Source organism: Galeopterus variegatus, unplaced genomic scaffold (assembly GCF_000696425.1).
Source record: "Galeopterus variegatus unplaced genomic scaffold, G_variegatus-3.0.2 Scaffold4786, whole genome shotgun sequence".
Classification (NCBI taxonomy): domain Eukaryota; kingdom Metazoa; phylum Chordata; class Mammalia; order Dermoptera; family Cynocephalidae; genus Galeopterus; species Galeopterus variegatus.
Genome location: NW_007730897.1, coordinates 30,298 through 43,307, shown reverse-complemented (window position 1 = coordinate 43,307; position 13,010 = coordinate 30,298). Strand labels below are relative to the sequence as shown.

The following is a 13,010-nucleotide window of genomic DNA, read 5'->3' as shown; positions in this document are numbered from 1 at the left end:
AGTCTAAAGGGCCGGCCCGGTGGCGCACTGGACAGTGCGCCGCTTGGGAAGTGCGGCGGCGCTCCCGCCTGAGGGTTCGGATCCCACATACAGACCGGTTCCCGCTCACTGGCTGAGCGAGGCACGGGAGCAACGCCGAGGGTTGCGATCCTGTTGCCGGTCCCGGTCCGATACGGGGGCGACACTGAGGGTTGCTATCCGTTGCCGGACACGGAAAAAGACAAAAAAAAAAAAAGATGAGTCTAAGAAGTCAGAAAATAAGGGCAGAAAATAAGGTTAGTTTAGTGATGGCACTGTGGGGGTAACAGCTAGACACAGCCTCATCTTACTAAAGAATTCAAGGCCAAGTATATGGGGACCTGTTACCCTTGTGGAGATAACCTGTGGCAAGCCAAGATGGAAACCTTTTTTAGCTAATTTTCTTTAGTTGTACCCAGCACTCTCCAGGAGTCTAATTTTATATTAGGGTACTAATGTACAAAACCTGAAACATGGCTGTAGCCTCTACTTTGTTATTGAAAACAAGATTCCCCCAAGGTACCAAGTTTAAGCATCCATACTGTCAGTGTATATCTTAAACTATTATATTTTAATTCAGAACCCATTCTGTGTTGCCATAGAAATTGTCTTTTAAAAGGTAAAAATGATTTCTTCCAAGTTCTTTTCAAATGGCTAAACTAAGGAATTCCAAAAGGTAGCTATTAAGATTTATTGAAATACAGTCTATGGTTATCTACATGACATGGGCAAACATATATGCTGTTATCTCAGAAACATAAGTCATGATACACATTGGCCAGTAGGTTCTCTTTTCCTTATTTTTGTGCCCTCTGAGGGCACAGGTCAAAAAATCACAAGGATCAAACACTAGGAAGACTGGCTAAAATCCTTCTCTGAAAGCTTTGGACTGTCTTTTAAGGGGGGAATCCAGCAATGGAACTGGAAGTTCTAGAGCCATATTCTTTCCATAGTGCCAAAGTTATTGAGCTGCTACTCTCCTTACCTACTTCACTAAAGTGGCATACAGATTGGCATTGGCCTGATTCAAGAAACTTTTTTCACTTAGAAACCTGTGGCCTCGTCTCCAAAGCCATAGTTAAGACTTGAGGCACTCACCTAAATGCCCAAAGTATGTGCATTTTTCCCCTTTTCCTTTCAATTTTATTCTTCACTCTAAGTGCAGAAACTTGGCTCTGAACTATTATCTAAGCCAATGGTGTTCTGCTATTTCAGTTTTGTTTTCAGAAAGCTCTAAATGTGCCAAGGGAATAACTTATTCCAAGCTCAGCTTTTTATTTACTAATTTACTGATCACAAAACACCTGGCTCACAAGCATAGGGAAACTGTGGCTGTGCAGTAATTTCAAGTACAAGGGTACTTCAAAAAGTTCATGGAAAATAGAATTAAAAGATAGTACAAATCTTTCTTTGAACTTTTTGAAGTACCCTCATATGTGAGTCTTCATTTCTTATGGGATAGTTATTTACAGAAACTGTTCTTGCCAGTATCCATGGTTGCTTTGGAATCTCACCTTATTAATAATGTCTCTCCTTAGATTAATAGGATATGGAGCAAGCTGACCTACATGTCACAGATTATTCATTTCACCCATAAGGACAGAGAAGAAAACCCTTCAATATGGCTTAAGAAATTGAGTTATTTTTATTTGTTCCTTTTGCTCCTCTTTAATCTTCCAGGCCCACTCAAGGTAACAAAGCAGACAGGATCTTAAGTTTTTTCTGCTCCTTCCTGCAGAGGGTAGAATTGTTTACAACTACCATTGCATCACTCCATTGCTTAGTTGAGTATAGCAGTAGTGGGTCAGGTCCCCTAGACCCCAAGATCTTAAAGACCTATAGTGTAAAAGTCTGCCTGCCCAGGAATTCTCCTACATTTACAAACACCTCTGGCCATAGTGATATGTATTTTTTCCATATAAAATAAATATGGGCAGAAAATAAGGTTAGTTTTAGAAGTGTTGTTTATGGTTGGAGCTCTGTAAGAATCTTTTAAAGGGATAAGGGAACTAGTGACTATTAGTATAGCCATTACTTCAGCCCCTAAAACAAAATCACTGTTACGTGGAAAAATGGTTATTAGACCAGATTTTTACTCATCTGTCTAGAGCATTTCATGTCTACATGTATTGCTGTTTGTCTGCAAAGTGTCTAGTCTCTTTTAATCACTGCAAATAAAGCAATACCGAAAACTTGATGAGAGAGAATGCACCTTAGGGGAAGGGGCTTTATGTTTCAAGAGGGAAGAAAAAGGAAAGAGACCTCCTCCTGCCTTTTATAAGATCCAGCTTTTAAGTCTTACCTATGACTTTACCAGGGCAGGTTATAATATACCTTCTCCTATTGTTGGCCCTCTGCCTTCCATAGCTATCTTAAAAGCTGAAGTTTGAACTGCAGCATCTGCTTGACAGGTGCCAGGTTCCTCTTGGCAGGAGAAAGATCACTACTCTGTATCTTCCATTGCCTCAGATTCCTGTGGCCCCAAGGATCCCACCAAACCTCCTCATTCCCCCTAAACATGTTAAAAATCCCTTATTGTGGGTATGTAAATAACAATTACACTGTAAGCATATTTATGTGCTCTTTTTGTCTGGTTTATTTTTCTTTTCATCATGTATAATCTGAATCGAGCATTAGTTTCTCAAATCTTTCCCAAGTGTCTCCAGAATTTTTATATCTTAGCTTGTGTTACATAGAAGTAAAATATTAAGGAAAATAGATTTAAGATAAACTTGTGCAACTTTTTTTAAAGCATTGTTCTCAACCATTTAATTTATTGAAAGGAGATGCTGCTATGGTTCTTGATTTGGCAGCAGCCATTCTTTGTTTACATAGAGTTATAATTTTATTTGTTGTTTTGCTCTGTACTGGAAACATAAATAAAGTTTTCTACATTATTTTCAGTCAAGGGTTGTAGTATACTTTCTTTATGTTTGTAGTAATATGCACATTGTCCTTTTAGGATCTATCTCATGATGGAAAAAAGAGCTATTGGGTTCTTTTCAATATGAGTGATTATTTTAAGAGGGAGTATGTTGAAGAGCCACTGTGCTTAAATCAGGGTATAAATGAGACTGCCCCAGGTGCTTCCTTCTCACGTTCACAAAAGCAATCCTCCACCACTGAACTCCATTCTCTGAAAGAAGGAAAAGTAAATAGGTGAGGTGAATGAGTGTTGAAATAACTTCCTGAATCAATTACTTAATACTTTAATCACAATACTTTTATATATGTATTTTGCCTTATCCTTAAAAAATAACTTTCAAATGCCTAATCGTTCTTATTTATTAGGAAATGAATTCCAGTACCAATTCTAATTCCCCAGCATCAAATCAGTCAGCTATTCACTGTACATTGCAACTGCCCAAAATTCACCTATTCTTTTGCCTTACCTCAGGGGGCTCAATGAAGGCTAACCAGTCTGATGCATGTGTAGGCAACAGTCCCATGGACTGGCACTTGTAGACAGCCAATGCCAAACCCATCAGGTTCCCAATGAGATAGACCAAACCCTGAAGAAACTTCTGGCTTGAACTTTCTAGCATCTTGAAAGCTGTTGGGGTAACAGAAGCTGTCAAAACCAAAGCAACTTTTTTTTCAATATGAATCACGCCAACCATATATTAAAATAATACAGCCAGACCCACAATAAGATAGCAAGTAGGATCATTAAAGGCAAATAGAAAACCATGATAAGCACCTTTTCCCCCCTCCATCCCCCCACCACTACCACCACCACCCTGCATACCCTCTGGTCAAAAACTGCCTAAGAATTTGTCTTTAATTCTTAAAACTTAGGAAAGGGTTATTATTTCAAGAATACTTACTTGCTGAAATAGCCATAAGTGCCTGAATGGGTCGCCAGGCCATCATACACACCATCATAGTAGGGAAGATGGAGATAGTATTGCCTGCCATGTACATGATGAAGAGGTTCATGGGAATCTGTTTGAGGGGACCCAGGGCGATGTCCCAGCAGCGCTAAAACAAACACAATTTTAACCTCTAATCATTACCCTCAGTCCCACATTTACTGCATCACTGACACTAAAGTCAAATGAAGAGAATTCCCAATTCCTTGATTCTGACTGAACTAACTCCTCAGTTCTTCCACCTCTCCATGTTGCCACAGGAAGCTCTCCCTTCCACTAAAGGTAAGGCATCTTCACCATCTGTTATGCTTTTCCCTATAGGTTTTCCAGATGTCATTTTTTCTCCTGACTTTGGCTAAAAAAAAAAAAAAAAGATGTCCCTGCTTTTGGCCTTGTACTTCTGCATCTATCACTGTCTCATCTACAGTTGAAGAAATAGATAAATCCACATAGTGGGAGATTAGCAAACCTCAATAACGAATAGAACAAGCAGACAAGATTTGAGTGACATTAACAAACAACGCAACTAAAATATATACTGTACAATATTGCACCCAACAATTGCAGAATTCACATTCTTTTCAAACACACGGGACATTTACAAAAACTGACCATGTGCTGAGCCATAGAGAAAACGTCAGTCTCAAAGAACTCAAGTTATACAAAGCATGTTCCTTGACTACAATGCAATTAAGCTAGAAATCAATAATAAAAAGATAACTAGAAAATCTGTGTTTGGGAATTAACAAACGTACTCTAAATAACCCATGAATCAAGGAAATCACAATGGAAAATAGAAATATTATTAACTGATAACAAAAATGCCACATATTAAAACTTGTGGGACACAACTACAGCTTTGAGAAATTTATAAACTTAAATACATATTTAGAAGACCAAAAGTATCTAAGCTTCCATTTCAAGAAGCTATAAAAGAACAAATTAAACCCAAGGATTTTGAAAAGACAATAAAAATGAGAGCAGAAATTAATGAAATTAAATAAAGCCAAACGTGTTTTTTTTTTAAATACTCATAAAATCAGTACTGCAAGCCTGAATAAGAATAAAGAAAACAAATATTAAACTTTAGAAACAAAAAAAGGGACACCATCTCCACAGATCTTGCAGATATTAAAGTGATCATATTATGAACAACTTTATGTCAACAGATTTGAAATATTAGGAAATGGATAAATTCCTAGAAAAAAAGTGACTTACCAAAATGGCATAAGACATTAGAAATATAAATAGCCCTATAACTGCTAAAGAAATTGAATCTGTAGTATCAACCATACAATAGAATTTTTTTTTTTTCCTTTTTGTCTTTTTTCGTGACCGGCAACAGGATCGCAACCCTCGGTGTCACGCCTGCACCGCGCTCAACCAGTGAGCGGACCGGTCTCTATATGAGATCCGAACCCTCGGTGGGAGCGCCACCACACTCCCAAGCGCCACACACTACCGAGTGCGCCACTGGGCCAGCCTAGAATTTTTTTTTTTTTATTGTTCTAAAAGAAGTATTTTATGATATTCTACCTTTAAAATCAAGCCACTTTGGGCTGAGCAGTTAGCTCAGTTGGTTAGAGCATGGTGCTGATAACACCAAGGTCAAGGGTGCAATCCTTGTAACCAGCTAGCAGCCAAAAATAATGTCATTTTAATAAAAGTTTACTATCGTGTATTATTATAATTTGATGTACCAGTAAAATGATAGGATGGTATTTATTGGGAAAAGGGTTAATAATGGCTCTATCATTTTCATGTTGTGAAAATCACATGCATTCCATGAAACAAAGATCATTTAGTATTGAATAGTATTAAGGCTGAGAGGGAAATGTGAAAAGGAAAGAAGGTGCCAGGCACAAAATCCTGCTGTCATTGAGCTCACAAGAGTGGTTAGGCAGATGGGCAAAAAAAGTAAACTATACTATATATATGACTGCTATGGAGAAATATAAAGTAGGAAAACAGGATAAGGGAGTGCCATGAGGGTAGGCTGCACTAAGAAGGTAATATCTGAGGGATCTAAAGATGAGTGAGCAAGTCATGAAGGTATCTGGGAGAAGAGCATTCCAGGAAGAGGGAAGAACAAGCACAAAAGCCTGAAATGAGAACTTGTCTGGCATATTTAAGGAGCAGCAAGGAAGCCATTATGACTAGACTAGAGTCAACTAAAGAGGAAATGGTAGGAGTTGAGTTCAAAGATGTTAGAAGGTGCTTAATCAATGCAGTTATGCAGAACAGTAAAAGAGTTTGGCTTTTAATGTTGAATGAACGAGAGCTACGGGAGAGTTTTGAGTACGAATATCTGTCTTATGTTTCAAAGTATCATTTGATTGTTGTGCTGGGAATAGACTACAGGAGGCAAGGTGGAAGTATTAAGACAAGTTAAAAGTCTACAGAGAGGAACACAAGAATTTTAGGGGGATGAAAGATATGTTCTCTTTCAAGATGGCAGTGGTTTCATGGGGGTATACCACTGTCAAAGCTCATCAGATTGTACCCTTTAAATTAATGGGGGCAATCTGCCTCTTTGGTAATATTGGAGACATTTCTGGTTGTCACAACTAGGGAAGGGCACTATTGGCATCTAATGGGTAGAGGCCAAGCATGCTGCAAAACTTCCTAGCCTGCATAGTACAGCCCCCCACAAGTATTCAGCCCAAAATGTCAACAGCACTGAGGTTGAGAAACATGATTTAATTGAAGAGCTTATTGTACATAAACTATACCTAAAAATACATATGTATTTTTAAGTCTACTGTAGAAATCCGGGTGAAGGACTGTAGCTTAGACCAGGATGATAGGTGAAGGCAGTAAAAAGGATTAGAACTTGGTATATGTTTTGAAGGTAAAGCCAACAGAATATCCTAACAGACTGGATGTGTGGTGTAAAGAAACTACAGTAGTAAAGGACGACTTCAACTGGAAAGCACAACAGATCGTTTTCAACCTACTTCTTTTACCTTAGGTTCCAAACGTCTTTTATTTTTCCAATTTTTATGCACTTTTGGAGCTGATACTTAAACTACCGTTAAACTAGCAACAATAGTTTATTCCCAAATATTCAGGATAAGGGCTATCTACAGCAATGCTGCCTGGGAGAGGAGGGTGGGCGTGTAGGCCACGAGTGGTCCAAGGACTATGGTAACATCTATACCTCTGTACCTTCTCCACCAGGATCCGGTCTGTCTCTTGCACGCTGGTATCAGGCACTTGCTTGTCCAAGTAACCAACCGGGTACAGTGAGTCACCCTGGCCACTGCCCCGGTCACTTCGGCCCCTAAAGAACCAAACCAAGAAACTAAAGCTGCAACCTCCCAAACTTCATATCCCACATTTCCTGTTCTACCAATCATAGGAATAAAGATCCTCAGATGCACCTACCCAGATTAGACCAAGCCCCCTGGTGGGTTCGTCAGTCCCTTGCCTATTGGGAAGACTGAAATAAGAATCCTTTGGGCAAAGAAACAGCTACGGCGGAGAAGCCGCTATCTCCCCAGGTGACGTTTGTGTGCCACCCGTCCTTTTCAGAGAGTTGCGCCTGAGGGCTCAGGTCTCACTACTCTGGGGCTGTTCTGGGCTGAAGACTATGACATCGAGTTTCGCTCTAGCACCTCACCTGCTGCCTCCTCCAGGCCCGCTCAGCTCAATGGCCCATTTAAAGCGCCGGCCTCGGTTGGCCACCAGGCCCCCCTGAGCCGTCATGGCAACAGTCCCTTCCTAAGGCCGCGAAGCTTCTCACTCCAAAGCTTACTAGGCCACAAATACTCCGCCGTTCTCAACTTCTTCCTCTCACTCCGAAAGCCCACTTCCGGCCCATGGATATAGTCGTCACTTCCGCCCCGGAAATCGTCGGTCCTGCGGGTTGAAATGCGGAGTGGAGAGGAAAGCTGGAAAGACTTAAAGCTTTTTGAGGTGGCTTGCGCGCGTTCCCCCCTTTCTGAATAGGCCTGTTATGTGTACCCTGACCTGTGAGGTGCGCTTTACGGGGCAGAAGGAAAGTCCATATCGACTCTGCGTTAGGAATTGAAACCAAGAAAAGCTTCTTAGCTTCTTACGCGCTCCCGGAAACAGGAGATTCAAATCCTGTGTTTAAAATCCTGGCCTTACCACTGATTGTGTGGTGTTGAACGAGTTATTTAGTAACTTACGAATATTGAATGTCCCAGGAGCTTTGTGGTATTTAATTCGCACAGTACCCTTGCTGGGTAGGTAGTTTTATCCCCATTCTGTGCAAAGGCAAGGTGGTAGTATGGGCATGGAAAGGAACGTGGGCTCAGCATTCAGATGGCTTCCTTTTCTTTTTTCCTTTTTTTTTTTTTTTTATTTAAAGATGACCAGTAGGGGGATCTTAACCCTTGACTTGGTGTTGTCAGCACCACGCTCTCCCAAATGAGCTAACCGGCCATCCCTATACAGGGATCCGAACCCGTGGCCTTGGTGTTATCAGCACCACAATCTCCCAAGTGAGCCACGGGCTGGCTGTCAGATGGCTTCCTTTTCAATCCTAGCTTCACCATTTACTAATTGTTGGGAAAGATAAGTCCATTGTGTTTTAACTTCCTCATATGTAGAAGTTGGATAATCTACCTAGTTTCAATGCTATTGTGTGATTAAATGATACCAGCCACATGTGCATGATGTGTTTTTTAAATGTCATTGAACTAATCATTATTCATGGTGGTTGGGTTTTGTATTAAATTGTATGAATATGCCTGTATCATAATTTAACCTATTGGACATTTAAGTTGGTGGTCCCTCCCCCCCCTTTTTTTATAACCAGTGTTGCTGTGAATATCGTTTTTTCCTACTTCCTTAAGTTACACTCCTAGAAGTGGAATTGCTGGATCAAATAGTATGAACATTTAAAAAAGATTTTTTTGTTTAAAATGCCCACTAGGAAAACTGGCACAATTTACATTCCACCATCTTAATAATTTTTTTAAATTATCAGGTTGAAAATGATACTGTGTTATATTTTAATTTATATTTCTTTATGTGGCTGTAGTTGGGGGAAGGGAGGCTGCGAGAGTGGTTTAGGAGGTAAGGTTGAAAAGATCCTCCTTGGCCAACTAAAGAGTTTGGACCCTTGAAGATGATAATGATGGTCTGGAGACACTAAAGATTTCTACCCCCACATTGTTTTCATAGCGAACTGTTTGAACGAGGCAGAAATGGAAAAGTTTTGTCCCCCTCCAGTCCATTCTAAAAATGTATATTTATAGAAGACCCAGCTTGTAAATTACTTTCCTGCTTCTTTCTACTTTTCTGCCTTTACCACACTGTCTCTGATGAATCTTTGAGATTCATCTCAAGCGATTCCTCTTTGTCCCACTATTCTGCATAGTAACACTTACCACGTTGCTTTGTGTTTGTTGACATCCCCTGATTACTTCTACCCCTCTATACCCTACCCTAAATTCCTTGTGGGCAGAAACTATATGTTAGTTATCTTTGATTCCATAGCCTATTGCCTCAAACATATTAAGTACTGTGTTTAACAAATGTTTAGTGAGTATGTGAATCTGAGTAAATTAAATTGAAAGTAAATATAAATACCAAAGTATGAATATACTATAATACATTTATGTAAAATAAAATGTAAAAACTAGGATGTATATTAAAATATTAATATTGTATCAGAGTAATAGTTTTCATGTAATTTATCTAGTTTTTAAGATATTTTTGTAATGCTTTAATAAACTTTAAACGAACACTTGAATACATTAATTTGGTCATCAGAATCATATATTCCTTCTATTTAAAGTATTCCCCTACTTGCTATAAAAAATTTTAAACTATAACTCTAGTTAAAGTCACTTTGACCTCAGTGGGATACTCCAGGTCGTTTATTTCTTTATCCTAGGAATCCTCATAGTGTTATTTGTTAAAATGTGCTCCAAAAAAATGAAAACATTGGGACTGAACCGAGGTCAAACAAGTTTGAGAAATACTTTCTGTTATATTCTGTTATACACACCCAGAGAGGTTCTCGGTGCTATCAATATGACATTAAAACCATGAGAAATGTCAATAGAGAATCTTCTTCAATTTTGTTTCCCAATCTACATGAGTAAGGAACCCTTTTTCTTACCACACCTGTTAACATCTGGTGGAATCTGTTCCATAGAACACAGTGGGGGCAACTGCTCTTTGCATGCTATAATTCTTCAGGAGAAAGATGATAGTCCTCCCTATAAAGCTCTGCTTGTTCTTTTTTTAAAGATTATTAGAAAATCATTAGAAATAATAGATTCATTATGGAAATGGAGTTTCAAGTTGAAATTAAACTTTTGAGGATGCAAGTTTTTGCACAAATTGTATTTTGCAAGGAAAAGAAAACTAGTATAAGATTTTCCATAAGCCTGGCAACCTGGATTCTAATTCTGACTTCAAATGAACTACTTGAATAGCTTTGAGTTTGGCTTTCTTCTTGCTGTTGTTGTGTTTTTGTTTTTTGTTTATGGCAGCTGGCCTATTTTGGAATTATAACCCTTGACCCTTGTATTACCAACACTTGTCTTACCAATAGCACTCTGACCAACTGAGCTAACCAGCCAGCCCTAGTTGGGACTTTCTTGACCTTAATTTCCTCATCTATAAAGTAAGGGATTTAATTCTGGATGATTTCTAAGGGTATCTTCTAGTTCTAAAATGTATTATACTTGTTGGGTTTTTTGAGGTTTTTTTTCCCTCTATTTTTATATACGTGTTTTTTTTTAAGAACATTTTTCATACTATTCTTTATATATATATACTCATAGAAAAAAAGACTCAAATGATAGACACATAAAGGAGTAATGAGATTTAAGGTAATTTTTTTAAATTGTGCTTTCCTATACTTTTTCTAGTTCTCTATTGTGCAGGTACTACTTTTGTAGTTAGAAAAATATAAATGTTATTATTTATAACAAGATATGACTCTAAACCTAGAAACAGTGGTTCTCCGTTCTGGATACATGTGATAATCAACTCTAGAGCTCTTAAAAATTCTGGTGCCTGGCCCATACCTCCTGAGATTATGATTTATTTGCTTAGGGTGGGCCTACGCATCAGTATTTTATATGGCTCTTCAGGTGATTCTGCAGTGCAGCAAGGAATGAGAACCGCTGACTTAAACCATTCTGTTCTAAAATAAAAAGGTTCGAACTTTCACGAAGTAATTTAAGCAAGCAATCAGAAGTCTTTGAGAGCCTCCTTGTATGCCTCCCACTGGACTAAACCTGAATTGGAAAATGATGGGAATACTGAAATTGTAAAATAAATATAAAACTTCCCTTACTTTGTGCCTTTGAGCAAACACAGTTTTAATTAAAGAAAGTGTAAGAAAGCAAACCATGGTACCAGAACTTACATGAATTGCTTTGTTTGACTTTTATAATTTGTGCCATCTATACCATTTTTGTGTTTGTTTTAGTATCTCATCCTCCACCTCTTCCAAGGAGCCAAAGAACCTATTCCATGCCATTCTCTGAGCAGTTGCATTTGGAATGAAACCTGAACAAGGAAATTTTCTATTCAAACAACCAGATTTGCAAGACTGGATCCTTGTCGGTGATGGGAAGAGCTTTTACAGATATGCTTTAAGTTTTTGGTCTGTACCATTTGAGAATATGTCTATAATAATTCTATGTGGCTATCCTTCCTAATCCAACCAGTTTGCCCAGTGTGCTCTAAAAGCTCCTAAGCCTCGTTGCATCTTCAATAAAATGGACTTTTTATTTCATTTGCAATAAAATTGCAAATCCCAGTTATTTATTTTAATTTTACTATCATTATTGCCTTCTGGAAAAGGTCACCTTAAACTATGTTATTCATTTTATTTATGATACAATTTATTGTGTTAATAGTAGAATCTTAACAAGGGGAAATTTTTTTTCTCCATTTTGACTGCATTTTCAAACCCCTTTAGTGAAAATATATATACTTTTTTTTAATGAGATCCTACCTTACTAGTTACTGTTGGGTTGCTGCTTCATTTCTATGCAGATTACAATTTTTTTCTATTTCTGGTTCCTGGTTCTCAATTGTCATGAAATGCCCCCGTCAGCAGTGACATGTGCTAGTAGTACGGTGCTGGAAGGAGATATTGGTTAGTAATACCATTCTTCCTTAGCAATTATGTGTTCTTCATTTTAGTAGGGCTGTTGTGCAATTCACATTTTAACAAGTTCCCATTATAGCATGCCTCCCTCCAGCACTTGCTTAGGAAGCTGGGAGGATTGCCATTCCCACAGATCCCATTAAAGGATAAGAATGACAACCATAGCATGAGTCATAATGATACATCACTGATGACCTAACAGGTATCTCCAAGGTTGGTTATTCTGGATTCATTCTAGTGATTAATTCTGGCTATCTTGAAAGTGGGCTAACCTGTCTCGACAATCAAATATCTGAATAACTAATCCAGATCTTTGGGGCATTTTTTTTCCTATGTGCTAATTTTTAAAAAGCCTCAATCAGTTCAGATATAAATCATTGCTTTATAAGCTGAGTCTTTTGAAGGAGGATTGCTATGGACTGAATGTTTGTGTCCCCCTAGAACTCATGTTGAAACCCTAATTCCCAGTGTGATATTTGGAGATAGGGCCTTAGAGAAGTACTTAGGGTTTGATGAAGTAATGAGGGTGGAGCCCTCATGATAGCATTAGTGCTCTTATAAGAGGAGACACCAAAAAGTGCTCTCTGCCCCCCCCCACACCCTCCCCCCACCCTGCCATGTGAGAACACAGAAAGTGGCCATCCGCAAGCCAGGAAGAGAGCCCTAAACAGATGGCACCTTCATCTTGAACCTTCCCAACCTTCAGAACTGTGGGAAAATTAATTTCTCACAGTTGTTTAAGCTACCAGTATTTTGTTGTGGTAGCCCAAGCAGACTAATACAAGGATGAGAGGGGATTCAGATGAGTTGAGAGAGGACAATAGACACCTTTTAGTACTTGAAAGACAAAGTCATCCCTTAAAACATATACATACAGCTGCCAAAAAAAAAAAAAAGTACATAAATGTAGCATTGTTTAATTTGCTCATTATGTAAATAGGAACACTGTCACCAATTTGATTTTTTCACTTAATCTGTCATGGATGTCTTCCATGTCTGTCAAGCACATCTAC

The 13,010-nt window shown here is 38.6% G+C and overlaps 2 protein-coding genes and 1 long non-coding RNA gene across 4 annotated transcripts in view; 2 read left to right on the top strand and 1 right to left on the bottom strand.

Moving 5' to 3' along the window:
• Nucleotides 1-2,921, top strand: part of SLC12A6 (solute carrier family 12 (potassium/chloride transporter), member 6) — an 83,130-nt gene extending 80,209 nt beyond the window's left edge. The window contains exon 26 of the mRNA XM_008588355.1: nucleotides 237-2,921. The gene's annotated coding sequence lies outside the window, so the exon portion shown is untranslated. The remainder of the gene's footprint in view (nucleotides 1-236) is intronic.
• On the bottom strand, nucleotides 2,591-7,718 carry EMC4 (ER membrane protein complex subunit 4). Of its 2 annotated transcripts, none has more exons than XM_008588350.1 (5): nucleotides 7,513-7,718; nucleotides 7,059-7,173; nucleotides 3,846-3,999; nucleotides 3,411-3,571; nucleotides 2,591-3,154 (listed from the first exon to the last, which is right to left on the bottom strand). In XM_008588350.1, the coding sequence occupies exons 1-5, from the start codon at nucleotides 7,596-7,598 to the stop codon at nucleotides 3,119-3,121; spliced, it is 552 nt and encodes a 183-aa protein (XP_008586572.1). In that variant the 5' UTR covers nucleotides 7,599-7,718; the 3' UTR covers nucleotides 2,591-3,118. The 2 variants fall into 2 exon arrangements, with proteins under 2 accessions (XP_008586572.1, XP_008586573.1); XM_008588351.1 differs by having other exon boundaries at nucleotides 3,846-3,929; nucleotides 7,051-7,173; nucleotides 7,513-7,682.
• An 8-nt stretch (nucleotides 7,719-7,726) lies between these two features.
• Nucleotides 7,727-11,643, top strand: LOC103603773. Its single transcript, XR_551647.1, has 2 exons — nucleotides 7,727-7,808; nucleotides 11,311-11,643. It is a non-coding gene; the product is annotated as an uncharacterized LOC103603773 (long non-coding RNA).
• The last annotated feature ends 1,367 nt before the right edge of the window (nucleotides 11,644-13,010 follow it).

Excerpts from the sequence above, each read along its gene's own strand:
- EMC4 (XM_008588350.1), bottom strand. The coding sequence starts at position 7,598 with ATGACGGCTCAGGGGGGCCTGGTGGCCAACCGAGGCCGGCGCTTTAAA. Across the intron at positions 7,174-7,512 it reads GGGCCTGGAGGAGGCAGCAG|GGGCCGAAGTGACCGGGGCA; the intron begins GTGAGGTGCTAG and ends TTGGTTCTTTAG. Across the intron at positions 3,155-3,410 it reads CCTTCATTGAGCCCCCTGAG|AGAATGGAGTTCAGTGGTGG; the intron begins GTAAGGCAAAAG and ends TCCTTCTTTCAG.